The sequence below is a fragment of the Danio rerio genome, chromosome 12, assembly GCF_049306965.1.
Source record: "Danio rerio strain Tuebingen ecotype United States chromosome 12, GRCz12tu, whole genome shotgun sequence".
NCBI classification, from domain to species: domain Eukaryota; kingdom Metazoa; phylum Chordata; class Actinopteri; order Cypriniformes; family Danionidae; genus Danio; species Danio rerio.
The window spans coordinates 4205001-4225000 of record NC_133187.1 but is presented as its reverse complement, the minus strand read 5'-3'; the positions used below and the strand labels follow the sequence as shown (position 1 = coordinate 4225000).

General features: G+C 36.3%; 3 protein-coding genes and 1 long non-coding RNA gene across 8 annotated transcripts in view; 2 read left to right on the top strand and 2 right to left on the bottom strand.

Moving 5' to 3' along the window:
- The window catches only part of LOC141376745 (uncharacterized), a 9698-nt gene extending 8472 nt beyond the window's left edge, over nucleotides 1-1226 (bottom strand). Inside the window, exon 1 of the long non-coding RNA XR_012387801.1 lies at nucleotides 1141-1226. This is a non-coding gene — a long non-coding RNA (uncharacterized lncRNA). The remainder of the gene's footprint in view (nucleotides 1-1140) is intronic.
- The window catches only part of tlcd3bb (TLC domain containing 3Bb), a 24146-nt gene extending 16451 nt beyond the window's left edge, over nucleotides 1-7695 (top strand). The window contains exon 7 of one of the 2 annotated variants that reach the window (XM_001918931.7): nucleotides 1119-7695. In XM_001918931.7, the coding sequence (XP_001918966.2) occupies nucleotides 1119-1368 (250 nt within the window). In that variant the 3' untranslated portion in view covers nucleotides 1369-7695. The remainder of the gene's footprint in view (nucleotides 1-1118) is intronic. The other variant, XM_073918126.1, reaches the window with a different exon arrangement.
- A 2838-nt stretch (nucleotides 7696-10533) lies between these two features.
- On the bottom strand, nucleotides 10534-17861 carry pagr1 (PAXIP1 associated glutamate-rich protein 1). 4 transcript variants are annotated; one of them, NM_001326689.1, is given in 5 exon segments: nucleotides 10534-10968; nucleotides 11064-11152; nucleotides 14656-14989; nucleotides 17442-17594; nucleotides 17671-17861. In NM_001326689.1, coding segments are annotated over 4 exon segments (822 nt in total). In that variant the 5' UTR covers nucleotides 17590-17594; nucleotides 17671-17861; the 3' UTR covers nucleotides 10534-10717.
- Nucleotides 17862-19942: 2081 nt separating this feature from the next.
- vps25 (vacuolar protein sorting 25 homolog) overlaps nucleotides 19943-20000 on the top strand; it is an 8180-nt gene continuing 8122 nt past the window's right edge. The window contains 1 exon segment of the mRNA NM_001089362.2: nucleotides 19943-20000. This exon segment is cut by the window's right edge and continues 27 nt beyond it. Coding sequence (NP_001082831.2) covers nucleotides 19981-20000 — 20 coding nt within the window. The 5' untranslated portion in view covers nucleotides 19943-19980.

The window sequence follows — 20000 nt, the reverse complement described above, 5'->3', positions numbered from 1 at the left end:
CCTAAAAATATAGTGGCTTATATAAGATGCATTGCTTAAGGTTAGGTGCAGGGGGTAGGTTTAAGGATAGTGGATAGTGCCCATAGATATATATACATTAGATGTCGCCTGGCCTATTGTTGTCTATTGGACGGAATGCGTCAATAGCGCCGCCATCTTGCTACAGGGTAGCGCTCCTTTGAAATGAATGCGGGACCAATGTACAGTGGAGGACTGTGGCCATGCAAAGCCAGAGATATACACATATACACATACATCTGTGATCGGGAGTTTTCCTGGATATTAGTATGTCATTTTTTTTCTAATTACGAAATTATAATTTTACATCACTTTTCTACATTGATGAATCAGCACACGGGCATTCCTGACAAAAAGCCTGTGTTTGTGTGTACAGAAATGTACTGTTCACCCTCCCTGTTAAATTTAATCTAATCTGTGTCCTGAAACACACCTCTTCTCCTGCTTTCACTTCTCATACTGACGGAGGGAGCGATTCGTTTGTGAATGAACCCCCGAACGACTCTTTCACTAACGTTAGCCGACGATAATACAAGTTTCTGGCTGCGCAGCATCTCGTTGTCATATTTCTTTTGCATTGTTTGCTGATTTTATTCAACAAAACTAGCATAAGCCGAGTGTTTAGTGCGAGTTGGAGCTGCTTTGCCGTATGGTGAATGCAGTAAGTGACTGTTATCATCAATAACGTTACCTGATTAGCACAAAAGTTCAGAACATACAAAAACAGAAAAAAACTGAATATTACCTATGAAATGTTCTGCCTTTGTGCTTTGTTTTCTTTGTTTGCTCGTTACTACACCCGTAGACAGCGCTAAAGTCCCGCATCTTCACGTAATAACACTGTCTTGACTAGTGCGGTTGAATGACATTTGTCCTGGGAGCACTGTACCAATGTGGCGGCGCTATTGACGCATGCTCAGGGTCCCTATGCGATATCTAGTGTATAAATCTATGGATAGTGCCTAGTTAATACCCAATTGTTTCCTTTTACTCTCTTCCTTTTTCTCACTTCAGCCTTAAAGTGCTCAAAACCACCTGTCAGTATATAAATACTCCTCTAGCGCTCTGCAAAACTGTAACCATACTCCTGCGTTTTCCAGATATGCCTCCATTCCCTTTTACCTGGTCCCTTTCTCTGTGCCATGGCAGTGTAATCTCGGCGCATCGCTCCTCATGGCTCCACAGGTCTACTGGTTCTCTCTGATCTGCAGAGGAGCTCTGCGCCTGTTCACCGGCAGGTCCTCGCACTCCCGCAAACCTCCGGTTAAGCCTGACTGTGAAGGACACGAGACAGCCAATGGATACAGCACACGGATGGTGGGTCGGGACACGCCCACAATGGCACACTAAAAGGGAGGGGCTTATGCAAATGAGACTAAGCAATGAAGAAAGACAATTGGATGAGTGATTTACTGAAATAGACTAGACGCCCTGTAACCAATCACAGCACAGCATTACGTTTACAGGGCTCACGTACTGTATATAAGATGTGGAAAAGGCGAAGGATTCGCTGGAAGTGTCTACACGATGGACCGTCACATCGCAACTGAGGCAATAAATGCGAGTTTTACGTTTCCGAACCAAGAGAAGCACTATTCGTTGGCACTTTGAAGAGTGTGGAGGAATGTCAAACTGAGGTTTTCGTGCCTGAAGTCTGTTCTTTGCATATATTACTGTAGTGTCGCAGATGCATCGTTCATAGAAGAGTCCTTGATTATTATATTTAGCAATGAGCAACCCGAGGTAACAGGCATTACCCAGCTTTAACGTGTCCGGAGACTTCCGACGGTCTGTTTAAAGGGGCAGTTCATCTAAAATATACACTTCAGCTTATTTGTGAAACGCACATTTGAGATGTTTGGTTAAATGAGCTGCTGTTTTCCAAATGATTATTTTCTTTTGCTTCGCAAAAACATCCCAGATATAGTATTTAAAAGATCAGGAGAGTTTTTGAATCATTTAATAGAGCAGAATTGACATTATACAAGTGTATAATGTCACAAAAAGTTCTGTAACTCCTTACAATAAGGTTGTATTAGCTAATATCAGTTAATACGTAACATTTCCAAACAAAGTACAATACATTTAATACAGTATTTATTCTCATCTTTGTTGTGATGTCAACAATGTTACCATGGATGAGTTTGCATTTTAGGCGAGGCAGTGGCGCAGTAGGTAGTGCTGTCGCCCCACAGCAAGAAGGTCGCTGGTTCGAACATCAGCTCAGTTGGCGTTTCTGTGTGGAGTTTGCATGTTCTCCCTGCCTTCGCGTGGGTTTCCTCCGGGTGCTCCGGTTTCCCCCACAGTCCAAAGACATGCGGTACAGGTGAATTGGGTAGGCTGAATTGTCCGTAGTGTATGAGTGTGTGTGAATGTGTGTGGATGTTTCCCAGAGATGGGTTGCGGCTGGAAGGGCATCTGCTGCGTTTAAAACCTGGCTGGATAAGTTGGCGGTTCAATCCGCTGTGGCGACCCCGGATTAATAAAGGGGCTAAGCCGACAAGAGAATGAATGAATTTGCATTTTAATACTGCATAATTTTGTGTGGCATGGTGGCTCAGTGGTTAGCACAACCACCTCACAGCTAGAAGGTAGCTGGTTCAAGTCCCGGCTGGGCCAGCTGGCATGTCTGTGTGGAGTTTGCATGTTCTTCCCTTGTTGGCATGGGTGTGCTCCGGTTTCACCCACAGTCCAAACACATGCGCTGTAGGACTAAATTGGTTGAGTGTGTATGGATGTTTCCCAGTACTGGGTTGCAGCTGAAAGGGCATCCGCTGTGTAAAACATGCTGGAATAGTTGGCGGTTCATTCTGCTGTGGCAACCTCTGATAAATAATGAACGAATGATGCTTAATTTAATGTTGATCTTGATTAATAAATGCTTCTTCGTTATTATTTGATGTTAGTAAAACTAATAATAACTAATTAAACTCTATTGTAAAGTGTGACCAAGAGGTCTAATTCAAAAAACAGGCTGCACTTTTTAAACATCGCCATCATAAAACTTGAAAAAAAACAAAAAAACAAATGTTGCACAGTATTATTAACAATAAATAATTTTCAGAGAAATAAGTCAAGTTTGGTGAAGGAAAAATCATGGTTTGGGGTTACATTCAGTATGGGGGCATGCAAGAGATCTGCAGAGTGGATGGCAACATCAACAGCCTGAGGTATCAAGACATTTGTGCTGCCCATTACATTACAAACCACAGGAGATGTCTGTCTGCCCCTATACTGAATGTAACCCCAAACCATGATTTTTTCCTTCACCAAACTTGACTGATTTCTATGAGAATCTTGGGTCCATGCGGGCTCTAGTAGGTCTTCTGCAGTATTTGCGGTGACTGGGATGCAGATGTCAGGTAGCGTAGATTAAAGTTTGTTCAATGTTAGTCCTGCTGTAGACATTAAAATTAAAACTACATTTTAAGAAAAGCATCATAAAGTATATAACAATAATTGAAATGGACAGACACAAATTGATAAAGAGCGCTAAAAGAAACTCTTATAATAGTTGTATTTCCTTTAAACTGAAAATAATTTATGTCTTAACTTTAAAAGGAGATTTAAAACTCCCAGTGTTCATTGTGACGGAAAACAGAAGCTTGAACATTTTACTTAATATCTACTTTTGTGTTTCACATTATAAGCCAAAATATGATGTTGACATGTCTATGCACGACGACTATTTTCAATTTTGGTGAGCTGTTCCTGATCCATTTGGGAAGAAATGAAAGAAAAACCCATCAAATGTAATAAACCCTGTCGGTCTGTCAGAGGAAGAGGCAGGCCAGGGTTTGGGAATGTATTATTTTGTACATGATCAGACACGTAATGAAAAATAGCTACCTTGAATGTCCTCCGATTCGACCTGTGATCCACTGTATAGTGGCTTTTACAAATCGCTGAACGTTTGTAGTTATCATTATGGTATCCCTAGTATAACCTCCTGAAACCCTGCGTATACGTTTTAAAGGGACACCATCAAGATATATTAAGCTGCCTTATCCCTGTGGAAACTGAACACCTGATTCTTTTTGCCCGTTAGTTTCCTCCGCGTTTGGTAGTCGATGTGAAATTTATTTGCACTTTATTCATTTGGTCTGTCTCGCAGGTTTATTCGTTATTTATTGTGGTTTGTTCGATGGAATTTATCGTCTTTTTAGCATTTTTTTTTTTGGCTGTGTCTGAAATCGCCCCCTCATGGTGGCTCAGTGGTTAACACTATCGCTTGACAGCAAAAAGGTCACTGGTTCGAGCCTCGGCTGGGCCAGTTGGCATTACAGTGTGGAGTTTGCATGTTCTCCCTGTGTTGGCGTGGGTTTCCTCAGAGTGCTCATTAACTATCACAGAGTATGACTTCTCTTTTAAAATAAGTAGCCTACTTTTCGGCACGGGAATTGGTTATTAATAGCAATGTTAATAACGCACACTTCTCGAATTCACTCACTCGTTTTCATGTAGCTATTACAGGAAATTTCCACTTTTTAAAAAAATATACAAATTTATTTAGCCAGTCTCCGAGTCTGGTGTCAGCACTTTTAGCTTAGCTTAGCATAGATCATTGAATCTGTCTAGACCAGGGGTCTCAAACTCAATTTACCTGGGGGCCGCAGGAGGCAAAGTCTGGGTGAGGCTGGGCCGCATAAGGGATTTCACAAAAAAAGTCCTCAAATGTCATTATTAACAGTTTTAATTATTTCTTCTGAACATGAAGTGTCCTGAACATTAATAGAACATTGAGTGAAGATTATGAACAGTTCTTCTGAACATGGCATCTTTTGCCTACTCCTTGCTGCCAGAGACTTGACAGCGCTTCTTCTCACAAATCTGAACCACATTTGGCTTTAGAGCGGAAGCAGTTGAGACCCTCAGTATGGCTTGGGGGAACTCACTCAAAACTTCCATTCCCTCACCTAAAAAAAAGGCGTATATATGTATAAATAAAACACCCAAACCCCACTCCAGTCACATCAGTCTGTACCAGTCTGTATCTACCTATAATATATATAAGATGCAGGCTGTAGCTAGGTAGGTGGCAGGCTGCAGATAGGTAGCTAAGTGGCAGGCAGGGGCGGGAACAGCTTACCTTGGTTCTGGCCGGCGCGAGTTCTCTCCAAACACTTCCCGCCCGCCACAGCGTCTAACAAAGGGGCGGGGTGCGTGGTGATGTCACCGGCATCCCCGCCCCTTTGTTTACACGGCGGGCGGGGAATGCCAGTGACCGCTGTGTACGGATAGAATCAGCGGAGCGGGGAGCGCTCTCTCTCCCCACTCCACTGATTCTGTCAGTGTACAGCGGTCGGCGCGGGCCACAAAATATTGCACTGAGGGCCGCAAATAGCCCGCGGGCCGCGAGTTTGAAACCCCTGGTCTAGACCATTAGCATCCTGTTTAAAAATTGATGCAGGAGGTGTAATGATGGGACTATTTTCAGCTGCTGCATAATATCATTGGTCAACCATGGTACGTCGGCAAAGTTTCTTGATTATTACGCCAGAATGAGAGTATAGTTCTTAGTCATATCGACTTAAATACAGAAGTGTCTACGAAAATTAAACTAAATTAAATAGGAAAATTATCAAAACTCTTTGGTCATTTGTTTGAGTGAGATGCTAATGGTCTAATCTGATTCAATGATCTATGCTAAGCTAAGCTAAAAGTGCTCTCGCCAGACCCCAAAATTGTCTGAATGGATATAAAAGACATCCCAAGTATCCTGGAAGTTCTGGGAGTCTCCCGCAAATTCATAGAGACCCCCGGATGCCCGCAATCAAGTGATAATCTCCAGGAAATTATGCCTTTCCCTACCGGTCCTCAAATACGTTGCGCAGTGAGAACCCTTCTTACCCCTCCACGCCGCATCCCTCCTCGCTCTTTAGACACGTCACTCGCACTCGTCCCTTATTTTCACTTTTGGGCAAGACTAAAAAAGGAAAATTATTGAAACTCTTTCGTCATTTTTGAGCGAGATGCTAATGGTCTAATCCGATTCAATGACTTATGCTAAGCTAAGCTAAAAGTGACCCCAAGACTCCAAGATTGGCTGAATAAATATGAAAATGTTAAAACTCAACTGTATAACTCTAGGTTTGTTATAAAATGAGCTGATTTTCTTTTCAGTCATGTTAGCGGTGTGCTAAAACATGTTATTTACTTGATAAATCATGTTAGCAAAGTGTTAAAAGCGGTTAGCAAAATTTCTCTGACATTCTTTTCTATTTTTTTCCTCTTTATTTTCACTTGTAGGCAAGGTGAAAATGGGAAAATAATTGAAAGTCTGGTCATTTTTAAGTGAGATGCTAACGGTCTAATCCGATTCAATGACCTATGCTAAGCTAAGCTAATAGTGCTCTCGCCAGACCGCTAAGCTAATATGCTTCACCAGACCCCAAGATTGGCAGAATGAATATGAAAATGGTAAAACTCAACTGTATAACTCTAGATGTGTTGTAAATTGAGCCATTATTTTACGTCATGTTAGTAGAATGCTAAAACGTGCTATTAACCTGATAAATCAGGTTAGCAAGGTATTAAAAGCTGTAACCAAAATTTCTTTGACATTCCCTTCTAACTTAATTATCTTATTTTCACATTTGGGCGAATATAGGACAATTATTGAAAGTCTTTCGTCATTTTTGAGTGAGATGCTAATGGTCTAATCCGAATCAATGATTTATGCTAAGCTAAGCTAAAAGTTACCCCAAGAATAGCAGAATGGATATGAAAATGATAAAACCCAACTGTTTAACTCTAGGTTTGTTGTAAATTGAGCCGATTTTTTTTTTAAGTCATGTTAGCAGTGTGCTAAAAGATGTTATTAACTTGATAAATCATGTTAGCATAGCGTCAAAAGCGGTTAGCTAAAATTCTCTGACATTCCCTTCTAACTTATTTCCCTTAGTTTTACTTTTGGGCAAGACGAAAATAGGAAAATTATTGAAAGTCTTTGGTCATTTTTGAGCGAGATGCTAATGGTCTAATCCGATTCAATGATCTATGCTAAGCTAAGCTAATAGTGCTCCCGCCAGATTCAAAGATCGACTGAATGGATTCACAAATGGTCTTTACCTATAAGGGAGTTGTAAAATGAGCCTGTTTTCAAAATAATAGTGGACTAATGTAGGGAATGAGTGTATAAGGGGGCGATTTGGGTTACAGCCTTCATTTATGGGTCATGTCTGATCTCTGTCTAAATCAAGGATCCATTAGATGATTTCGGTGTGTTTTATTTCACATTACGCTTCTAATAAGTGCTTGCAAGTTCAATAGTACCACCAATCAACCAGGAATGAACAACATCGCAAAGTATCGGCCTATTTCTGAAGCTTATCTAAACCTACAAATGACTGTATGCTGATTTGAAAGTTATATAACCGATGACAAAAAAAAGAAAATCAGGCGCAAAATGTCAATTGTTTATGACTTTGCATGTGTATATTCCATCTTTGTCCCTTGTGAACCCTCTCTGTAATGTACCGCCACGTACATCCAGACTATTTACTCCTAGTGAACTGCAACGACTTGCTTTCGGTGGTTTTCGTTACGTTTTAGTTGCTTCGACTTCTGTTGTCTTGTTTTTTCTTCTCCCCTCCCTCATATGTAAACCTGTTAACATGAGTACAAGCGAAAGCACTGTTGTAACTCATTGCCGAAAATATATACTCTGGTCTCATATGCTGCATGTTATAATGTGGGCTCTCCTGGTATGTTTTGTGAAGCGTTACAGGTTCATTTGAGGACTCCGGCATTAGTCTCAATATCTGCCTTCGTGACCTCTGGAGATAAAAGCAGCTTAAATGGAGACAGGCGAGGATTATCAAATGTCCTCTCGATTTCCTCTTAAATATGAAAGGCTGTGCCAGACGGGCGATAAAACAATTCGGGACACAAAGTGATTCTTGCTAATATGGCAGATTACCTTTAACCTTTGCTGAATCCGGTGTTTGTGCTGAAACAAAAAGTCTGGGAGATTTCCGTGTCACTGTGGCTGGATGTAATGATCATTGCTAGATGAGTATTTGTTTAATTATGGAGGACTAAACCTGCAAAAACAATACATAAATAAATATGCAAATAGATAAACAAATACACTCACCGGCCACTTTATTAGGTACACCTTACTAGTAGCAGGTTGGACCTGCCTTAATCCTTCGTGGCACAGATTCAACAAGATGCTGGAAATATTCCTGAGATTTTTGCTCTATTCACATGATAGCATCAAGCAGTTGCTGCAGATTTGTCCGCTCGACGATGCTAATCTCCCGTTCCACCAAATTCCAAAGGTGCTCTATTGGATTGAGCTCTGGTGACTGTGGAGGCCATTTGAGTATAGTGAACTCATTGTCATGTTCAAGAAACCAGCCATTCTCTTCTGAACTCTGGCATCAACAAGGCATTTGCGCCCACAGAACTGCCGCTCACTGGATATTTTCTTTTTGTCAGACCATTCTTTGTAAACCCTAGAGATGGTTGTGCGTGAAAATCCCAGTAGATTAGCAGTTTCTGAAATACTCAGAGCAGCCCGTCTGGCACCAACAACCATGCCACGTTTAAAGTCACTTAAATCCCCTTTCTTCCCCATTCTGATGCTTTGTTTGAACTCCAGCAGATCGTCTTGACCATGTCTACATGCCTAAATGCACTGAGTTGCTGCCATGTGATTGGCTGACTAGAAATTTGCGTTAACGAGCAGTTGGACAGGTGTACCTAATAAAGTGGCCGGCGAATGTGTGTGTGTGTGTGTGTGTGTGTGTTTTTATTTATATATATATATATATATATATATATATATATATATATATATATATAAACAAAAGATAAATACTTACGGAATTACAGAATATTTAAAAATTCAGAAATTAAAAACTAATTTTTTTTTTGAGGATTAGGAATTAATTTAATATAATTTTTATGGTGCATAATTTCAGCTATGGTGTAAACATAAAAATCTAAAAAACATTATTTCATTTATTTTTTTATACTTTATTCTACAGCAGAAATAAGCTTAGAATAAGTTCAGCTAAAAAAAAAAACAAACAAAAACATTTTGTTATAAAATATATTATAAAGAATCAATTTATACTTTGTTTTACATTTATCATACATTTGAAAAATTGACCACGAAATAGACCATATTTTTTTTTTTTGTTTTAAATCATTCATTTTAATTTGTTTTTAAGATAAGGATTAGGAATTTAATATTAAACTGAATTATGTGATTATAATATATTTCTACTTTATTACAAATTTTTTGTTTTAAATCTTAGTACACTTTATTCTGTTGTAGAAATAATCTTATATTAACTTAAGCCAAACTAAAAATGTTACCACTATCGCCTCGCAGCAAGAAGGTCACTGGTTCAAGTCCCCACTGGCCATGTCTGTGTGGAGTTTGCATGTTCTCCCGGTGTTGGTGTGGATATCCTCCGGGTGCTCTGGTTTCCCCCACACTCCAAACACAAGCGCTATAGGTGAACTGAATAACTAAATTGGCTGTAGTGTATGAGTGTGCGTGTGAATGAGTGTTTCCCAGTACTAGGTTGGCGCTGGAAGGGATTCCACTGCGTAAAACGTGCTGGATACCCGAAGGAAAATAAATAAATTAGACTTGAAATCTCTAATATAAATGATTTATTTTATCTTTATCATGACAGCCAGGGGCGCAACTACACATTTACTGAGGGGTATGCGGGTTCAAATTTTGTGTGATCCCCACTTATTTCATATTAATTAATTAATAATAAATGAAGACAAATTTTCAGATTAATCTTATAACTTTTGACATTATGTATGATTTGACAGTTTATTTTGATAAAAATAAAAACAAATCTAAACAGTTACATCTACATGAACACTTTCGGCTGTGGGACTGCATGCTATTGTGTTAAATGATTTTGAATTAAACAATAACAATATTATATTCGTTTAAAATGCAAAATAATGTTTTTTAACAAAACATATTTATTTATTTTTATTATTTGAAACTTTTAATAAGGATAATTTTAAAAATAGTTTTGGCACAATGGCGCCCCCCCCCATGTGTGGCGCCCCTATGCGCCGCATATACTGCATACCCCCTTGTTGCGCCACTGATGACAGCACATAATATTTGACTAGATATTCTTCACGACACTAGTATTTAGCTTAAAGTGACATTTAAAGGCTTAATTAGGGTAATTAGGCAGTTTGTTCTGTTGACAATAAAAAAAAATATTGTTTAAGAGGGCTAATAATTGAGCTTAAAATGGTTTTTAAAATAATTAAAACTGCTTTTAGATTAGTCGAAATTAATCAAATAAGACTTTCTCCAGAAGAAAAATATTATAGGAAATACTGTGAAAATTTCCTGAATCTGTGAAACATCATTTGAGAAATATTTGAAAAAGAAAATCTATTTAAAGAGCGGCTAAATCAAAATTAAATCAAATTGTAAATCAAATTACTGAGTTGGAAAATGGGTAAATTTGTTAATTCAAACGAGGAAAGCTTATTTATTTATTTATTTATTTATTTTAATAAGTAACTACAACAAAGAAAGAAACCAGCATGTAAGCAATACATTTATTTATTCACACAGTAAAAAACAAATCCATATAATAAACGTTATCATTAAAATATGAGCATGTCATTGTCCAAAGTGGAATGATGAATGATGAGGAACTGAAGCCAAATCCCCTCTGAAAGACTGAGCTGTCCTTCAGTATCTCCTCTGTCTGGGGCTGAAGACGGTGCTGGGGTCGCTGTCCCGCTCGCGCTCTTTCTCCCTCTCTCTCTGGCTGTTGGGTGATAAAGGCTTCTCGATGGCCGGGCCTGCGCGCGCTTTATCGCTTTTAAACAGATCTCGACCCGTCCTTAAAATCTGCTCCTCGATCTTTCGGTGGCGCTTCATGTCTGACAGCACTTTGTCCAGCCGAGCCTCGCGCTTTACAGTAGAGCGCGCAGAAGATCCTGCAAATCACAGCACAAGCGCACCACAATTATTTATACTGTGTGTGTGTGTGTGTGTGTGTGTGTGTTCCAGTATTATCCAGTGTTTCTCATACCTGGAGTTCTTCGGCGAGTGAGAAAAGAGTTTTTGGGAGTTGCCAGAGTCTGTTCTTCATCGAAGTCAAACTCAGTTGGTGTGAGCGCCCTGTTGGGGATAGAAAAACAGATTTCATGTGTATGTGTATGAATGATAATGATTTTACAATATTAAAAAATATAGCCTATTTAAAGGGATAGTTCACACAAAAATGAGATAATTTCCTCGCCCTTTACTTGTTTTAAGCCTTTAAAAGTGTCTTTATTTGGTTAAACACAAAAGAAGGTATTTTGAAGAATGCTGAAATCTGGTAGCCATTAACTTTTATAGTAGTTGTTTTTCCTATTATGGAAGTCAATGGTTACCGGTTTTCTGCATTCTTCAAAATATCTTCTTTTGTGTTCAACAGAATAAAGAAAATCCTCTATATTTACTTTCTCTCAAATGGTTCCAAACCTTTATGATTTCCTTTATTCTGTTGAACAAAAGAAGATGTTTTGAAGAATGTTAAAATCTGGTAACCATTTACTTTAATAGTAGTTGTTTTTCCTATTATAGAAAGTGAATGGCTACCGGTTTTCAGCATTCTTCAAAATATCTTTTGTGTTCATCAGAATAAAGAAAATCAAAGATTTGAAACCACTTGAGGAAGAGTAAATAGTGAGTAAATGAACATTTTTGGGTGAACTATTCCATTAGCGCCCTATCATTAATCCTATCATCAGCGTCCTAATTAAATACAAAGGAAGATACTTTGAAGAACGTTTGTAAACCAGTAACAATTTACTTCCATAGTAGGAAAAACAACTACTGTGGAAGTCAGGTTACAGGTGGTTACCGGTTTTCAGCATTCTTCAAAACATCTTCTTTTGTGTTCAACAGAATAAAGAAAATCCTCTCTAATTACTCTCCCTCAAATGATTCCAAACCTTTATGATTTCCTTTATTCTGTTGAACAAAAGAAGATGTTTTGAAGAATGTTAAAATCTGGTAACCATTTACTTTCATAGTAGTTGTTTTTCCTATTATGGAAGTCAATGGTTACCGGTTTTCTGCATTCTACAAAACATCTTCTTTTGTGTTCAACAGAATAAAGAAAATCGTCTATATTTACTCTCCCTTAAATGGTTCCAAACCTTTATGATTTCCTTTATTCTGTTGAACAAAAGAAGATGTTTTGAAGAATGTTAAAATCTGGTAACCATTTACTTTCATAGTAGTTGTTTTTCCTATTATGGAAGTCAATGGTTACCGGTTTTCAGCATTCTACAAAATATCTTCTTTTGTGTTCAACAGAATAAAGAAAATTAAAGGTTTGAAACTGCTTGATGGAGAGTAAATGAACATTTTTAGCTGAACAAAAATCCCTTTAAGCTCTTCATCAAAGTCAACTTCAGTCGGTGTGAGCGCCCTATTGAAGACAGAAAACTAGATCAGCTTTTTTTGTGTGTATGATTGGTAATGATAAGTAATAATATTCCACAATATTAAAAATGACAGCTTATTTAAAGGGTAGTTCACACAAAAAAAATTAACAATATCCTCACCCCTAACTTGTTTCAAACCTTTAAAAGTGTCTTTATTTGGTTGAACACAAAAGAAGATGTTTTAAGCAATGTTGGAAACCGGTCACCAATTGGCTTCCACAGTAGTTGTTTTTCTTATTATGGAAGTCAATGGTTACCGGTTTTCTGCATTCTACAAAATATCTTCTTTTGTGTTTAACAATAAAGAAACTCAAAGATTTGAAACCATTTGTAGGAGAGTATATTGTGAGTAAATTAAGATTTTCAGGTGAACTATCTCTTTAAGCAGTCTTGGGGATATATTCGGTGTGAGCAGAGAAAGAAAAACAGATCAGCTTTTTTTGTGTGTATAAATGGTAATAAGTAATAATATTCCACAATATTACAAATAATAGACTTTTATGACCTATTTAAAGCGGTAGTTCACACAAAAAATGAAATCATTTCCTCACCCTTTACTTGTTTCTAACCTTTTAAAGTGCCTTTATTTGGTTAAACACAAAAGAAGATGTTTTGAAGAATGCTGGAAACCAGTAACCATTGACTTCCACAGTAGTTGTTTTTCCTATTATGGAAGTCAATGGGTACCGTTTCCAGCATTCTTCTAAATATCTTCTTTTTTGTGTTTAACAGAATGAAGAAAATCATCTATATTTACACAAATGATTTCAAACCTTTAAGATTTTCTTTATTCAGTTAAACAAAAGATGTTTTGAAAAATGTTGAAATCTGGTAACCATAGGACTACCACAGTAGTTGTTTTTCCTATTATAAAAGTAAATGGTTACCAGTTTTCAGCATTCTTCATAATATCTTTTGTGTTCTACAAAATAAAAAAACTCAAAGATTTGAAACCACATAAAGGAAGAGTAAATAGTGAGTAAATGAACATTTTTGGGTCAACTATCCAGCAAACTTGGAGATATATTCAGTGCGAGCACCTTATCATTATCCTATCATAAGCACCCTGGTTAAAAACAAAAGAAAATATTTTGAAGAATGTCGGAAACCAGTAAGCATCGACTTCCATAGTGGGAAAAACAACTACTGTGGAAGTCAATGGTTACTGGTTTTCAGCATTCTTCAAAATATATTTTTTGTGTTAAACAGAATAAAGAAAGTCTTAAAGGTTTGAAACCATTTGAAAGAGAGTAAATAGTGAGTAAATGCTTGTACTAACTGATTACCGAAAGGATGCATTTTAACAGTATAAGTTAAAAATTATTATTTGTGACCCGATCTGGCATAATAAGTCTAGAGATGCACCGTTGTATTTTAAGATACAGCATGATAAAGCGGAAAACAATGAAAAAAATCTAGTTTTCTTTTTCTTTTTAAGCTAGATTCAGTTTTAAAAATCATTTCACAACGTTTCGTAGGCCAGATCATTGAGTTAAAGTATTTAGACTATTGAAGTTATTCTTTTTATTTAGTTAATTTTTTTCTACGCTGTTGGAAATACACTGCAACAGTGCAAAAGAAGATGTTTTAAAGAATGCTGGAAACCAGTAACCATTGTAACTTCCATAGTATTTGTTTTTCCACTATGGAAGTCGATGGTTACTGGTTTTCAGCATTCTTTGAAATATCGTCTTTTGTGTTTTACAGTATAAAGAAACTCATCAATATTTACTCTCCCTCAAGTGGTTTCAAACCTTTATTCATTTCTTTATTCTATTAAACACAAGTAACCGGTAACCACTGCCTTCTATAATTGAAAAAACAACTAGTATGGAAGTAAATGGTTACCGGTTTTCAGCATTCTTCAAAATATCTTCTTTTGTGCTCAACTCATAAAGATTTGAAACACGAGTGAGAACATGATGACCAAATAAAATGTTTGCATGAACTATCCCTTTAAATAAGCTTTAAAAGTGTATTATTTTGAATATTGTGAAATGTTGTTACACTTATCACTACCATAATAATACAAGCTCGATTCAATGTTAACCTGACAAGTGGCGACCAATGGAAAACACCAAACCAACTATCTGGACCCACCCTGACCTACGGCCGATTGTTAGCTTGGTGTGTCCCGGCTCTAAAAACCCACATCAGCCCATTCCTTCACCCATGTGGACTCACTTGCGCTCGGCCTGCTCCTGCGTGTGGTCCTGCGAGTCGTCTCCGTCTCCCTCAGGCGATGGTGTTCGTGGAGGAGTCGGGGGTCTGCGGGGAAGAGGAACCCACTGCAGCTCCAGCTCCTCCCCTTTGGCCAGCAGCTCATAGAGGCGCTTGATCTCCGCGGGTGGAGGCATCCAGTTTTGCGGCTCCTCCATCTCCTCATCACTGTAAGGGATCATCCATTCCTCCTCCTCCACTTCCTGCTGCTGCGTCTGTCCTTCACCACCGTTTACTTCTCCATCTGTGCTCGTTCCCTCCTTCTGCTCCTCCCTCAACTCCTTCTGTCCTTCTGCAGCTTTCATAAAGATGGGAAATTAAAAAAACTGCTCTTAAAGGGGCAGCTCACCCAGTTTACTCTCCCTTATTTTTAAACGTTCTTTTTTTCTATTTACATTTTTATTTATATTTTGAAGAATGTTGGACACCGGTAACCATTGACTTCCATTGTGTTTTTTTTTTCCCTATTATGGAAGTCAGTAGTTACCAGTTTTCAGCATTCTTCAAAGCATCTTCTTTTTGTGCGAAAAAAAAATCTCAAGGGGTTGCAAACATTTATGAGATTATTTTTCAGACAAGATATTTTGAAAAATGTTGGAAACCTCTAACCATTGACTTCCATTGTAGGAAAAACTAATACTATGAAAGTTAAGAATTACCGGTTACCGGTTTCCAGCATTCTTCAAAATATCTTCTTTTTGTGTTCAAGAGCAACAAAAATAATCTTAAGTGATTCCAAACCTTTGAGCTTCTTTTACAGAAAAGAAGATATTTTGAAAAATGTTGAAAACCGGTAACCATAAACTTCCACAGTGTGTTTTTTTCCTATTATGGAAGTCAGCAGTTACCAGTTTTTAGCATTCTTCAAAGCATCTTCTTTTTGTGCGAAAAAAAAAAGAATCTCAAGTGGTTCCAAACATTTATGAGATTATTTTTCAGATAAGAAGATATTTTGAAAAATGTTGGAAACCTGTAACCATTGACTTCCATTGTAGGAAAAACAAACTATGTAAGTCGATGGTTACCGGTATCCAGCATTCTTCAAAATATCTTCTTTTTGTGTTCAACAGAAACAAAAATAATCTCAAGTGGTTCCGAACCTTTGAGCTTCTTATACAGAAAATAATATATTTTGAAAAATGTTGAAAACCGGTAACCATAGACTTCCACAGTGTGTTTTTTTCCTAATATGGAAGTCAGTAGTTACCAGTTTTCAGCATTCTTCAAAGCATCTTCTTTTTGTGCGAAAAAAAAATCTCAAGTGGTTCCAAACATTTATGAGATTATTTTTCAGACAAGATATTTTTAAAAATGTTGGAAACCTGTAACCATTGACTTCCGTTCTGGGAAAAACTAATACTATGGGAGTAATGGTTACCGGTTTCCAGCATTCTTCAAAATATCTTCTTTTTGTGTTCAAGAGCAACAAAAATAATCTCAAGTGATTCCAAACCTTTGAGCTTCTTTTACAGAAAAGAAGATATTTTTAAAAATGTTGAAAACCGGTAACCATAGACTTCCATAGTGTGTTTTTTTCCTATTATGGAGGTCAGTAGTTACCAGTTTTCAGCATTCTTCAAAATATCTTCTTTTTGTGTTCAATAGAAACAAAAATAACCTCAAGTGATTCCGAACCTTTGAGGTTCTTATACAGAAAAGAAGATATTTTTAAAAATGTTGAAAACCGGTAACCATAGACTTCCATAGTGTGTTTTTTTCCTATTATAGAGGTCAGTAGTTACCAGTTTTCAGCATTCTTCAAAGCATCTTCTTTTTGTGCTTAAAAAAAAGAATCTTAAGTGGTTGCAAACATTTATGAGGTCACTTTTCAGACAAGATATTTTGAAAAATGTTGGAAACCTGTAACCATTGACTTCCATTGTAGGAAAAACAAATACTATGGAAGTCAATGGTTACCGGTTTCCAGCATTCTTCAAAATATCTTCTTTTTGTGTTCAAGAGAAACAATAATCTCAAGTGGTTCCAAACCTTTGAGATTCTGTTACAGAAAAGAAGATATTTTGAAAAATGTTGGAAACCGGTAACTGCTGACTTCCATACTAGGAAAAACAAATACTATTTAAGTCAATGGTTACTGGTTTTCAGCTTTCTTCAAAGTATTCTTTTGTGTTTGAAAGAATAAAGAAACCCAAAACTAACACTTTAAAAGTGCATCTTTTTTTAAGGGCGGAAATTAAAGATCTGCTCTTAAAGAGACAGTTCACCCCAAAAAAAAGAATATATTGTCATTAACTCTCCCTTGTTTTCAAACCTTTATGAGTTTTTTCTGTTGAACCACAAAAAGAAGATATTTTGAAAAATGTTGAAAACCGGTAACCACTGACCTTCACAGTAGAAAAAACCCCCAAAAACAATAGAAGTCAATGGTAACCAGTTTTCAGAGTTCCTCAAAATATCTTCTTTTGTGGTTTAACATAATAAAGAAACATATAAATGTTTGAAAACACTTGGGTGAGTAAATGATGAGTGAATCTTCATTTTTGGGTGAACTGTACCTTTTAAATAACTGTCTGAAAAAGCACTATATATATATATATATATATATATATATATATATATATATATATATATATATATATATATAGATAGATAGATAGATAGATAGATAGATAGATAGATAGATAGATAGATAGATAGATAGATAGATACATGCAAGTTGTCACTGAGTGAATGGAAATCCAACTTGACTAATAGTGCAGGTATGTAAAGGAGTGTTGTAAAGCTCATACTGTTGTCCTCCGTCGGAGTGTGTGTGGCGGCTGTGCTGGTCTCATCTCCGTCTTTCTCCTTCTGCTCCTCCTTTTCTCCGGTTTTGTCCCGTTCACCGACTCCCAGCGACTCCACGCGCTCCGCCAGTGTGTCCTGCGCCTCCTGCATCTCCGCTGCACACAAATAATCCAGTAATGAAACACATAACGACCATTAATGCGTTCAGAAACATTCTCCATCAGCACATACATAAAGAGGCGGAGTCAAACCTTCCTATCAGTGTTACAGGGAGCCGCGCGGGGTGATTAAACGCATCAGTGGGTTATTATTTATGAAAATAATACAGATTTTTGTTGTCATGGCCAAAAAGTACTGTTTATTTCGGCGCCTTGATGTCAGTGGCGTCATTTCCGTACGTGAGGATCCGCTCACAGCGACGCCACGCGCTCGATTGACCGACGAACAGGTTAATATATATATATATATATATATATATATATATATATATATATATATATATATATATATATATATATATATATATATATATATATGTATGTATATATATATGTATGTATATATATATATATATATATATATATATATATATATATATATATATATATATATATATATATATGTATATATATATATGTGTATATATATATATGTATATATATATATATATGTATATATATATATATATGTATATATATATATGTATATATATATATATGTATATATATATATATATATATATATATATATATATATGTATATATATATATGTATATATATATATGTATATATATATATATATATATATATATATATATATATATATATATATATTTTTTTTTTTTTTTCCTTCTGGAGAAAGTCTTATTTGTTTTATTTTGGCTAGAATAAAATCTGTTTTTAATTTTAAGAAAGAAAATTCATGGACAAAATTATTAACCTCTTTAAGCTATATTTTTTCTCGATAGTCTACAAAACAAACCATCGTTATACAATAACTTGCCTAATTACCCTAACCTGTCTAGTTAACTTAATAGTTAAGCCTTTAAATGTCAATTTAAGCTGTATAGTAATGTCTTAAAAAATGTCTTGTCAAATATTATTTACTGTCATCATGGCAAAGATAAAAAAAAAATAATAATAAATATATATATATAACATTATTTTTTATTATTATTACTGATAAATATAATTACAAAAGATAGAAGAAATTTTTTTTCTGGCCACTGAAAAAGTTTGCCTCCTTTTTATCTCAAAGTTATGAGATGTAAACTCGAAATTGTGAGTTATTTGTAAAATATAAACTGAATTAATATAATTCTGGATTTATTTCTCAGAATTCTGACTTTTATATCATGCGTTTCTGAGATAAAAACCTCTCAATAACCTTTTTTTTTATTTGGCGGGAACAGGTTTCCATAGTTTAGAGAACAAAACTGAACAGGGGCTGAAAAAAACAAACACATAATCAGGACAACAAAGTATAACTGGAAATAATAAAAAAAATCACTTATTATTAATATTATTCATTTTCCTTTGGCTTAGTCTCTTATTTATCAGGGGCTGCCACAGTGGAATGAACCGCCAACTGTTCCGGCCAATTTAGTTCATCCAATTCACCCAAAGCGCATGTGTTTGGGCTGTGGGGGAAACCGGAGCACCCGGAGCAAACCCACGCCAACACTGGGAGAACATGTAAACTCCATAGGGAAATGCCAACTGACCCAGCTGGGACTCAAACCAGCAACCTTCTTGCTTTGAGGCGACAGTGCAAACCACACATTTAAATGCATTTTAATTCTGAAATTGGACATTATTAGTGCACATTGAAAGAAATAAACTATAGAAAAAAACATTTAACTATTGTAACCTATTAATCTATTCATAAAGTTATAAATGTTTGATATATATATATATATATATATATATATATATATATATATATATATATATATATATATATATATATATATATATATATATATAATTTTATTATAATTATTATTATTATTATTATTATTATTATAAACATTTGAATCTATTAATAAGTGTGAATTTTTGACAGATGTTTATTATTCATTCATTCATTTTCTTTTCGGCTTACTCCCCGACTTACTCTTAATCTTTATTAAGTCGCCACAGTGGAATGAACCACCAACTTATCCAGCATATGTTATATGCAGCAGATGCCCTTCCAGCCGCAACCCATCACTGGGAAAACATAAACAAACAAACACTATAAAACATGTTGCATGTTTGACGAGAAAAAAACAATGGCGTTACTCATGTCAGTCAATTAGTGTAATTACATCAATAACATAAGCATAACATAAACATAAAACATTAGCTAGAGAAGTTGGCGGTTCATTCCGCTGTGGCGACCCCTGATAATTCAAGGGACTAAGCCGAAAATAAAAAAAAATGAGCAAAGGATGGGGTTTCTTAGGGCTTTTATTTTGACAATGTGCTTCCTACATTTCCAGCAGAGCGGAAGCAGGTTGACGCGGAGCCGCACATCAACAGAACTGGTCGAAATCTGCGATGAGTTTTGAGTGGCCCTG

Excerpts from the sequence above, each read along its gene's own strand:
- pagr1 (XM_073917425.1), bottom strand. The coding sequence starts at position 17,589 with ATGCAGGAGGCGCAGGACACACTGGCGGAGCGCGTGGAGTCGCTGGGA. Across the intron at positions 14,990-17,441 it reads CACTCCGACGGAGGACAACA|CTGCAGAAGGACAGAAGGAG; the intron begins GTATGAGCTTTA and ends TCTTTATGAAAG. Across the intron at positions 12,456-14,655 it reads CAGGAGCAGGCCGAGCGCAA|GGCGCTCACACCGACTGAAG; the intron begins GTGAGTCCACAT and ends TGTCTTCAATAG.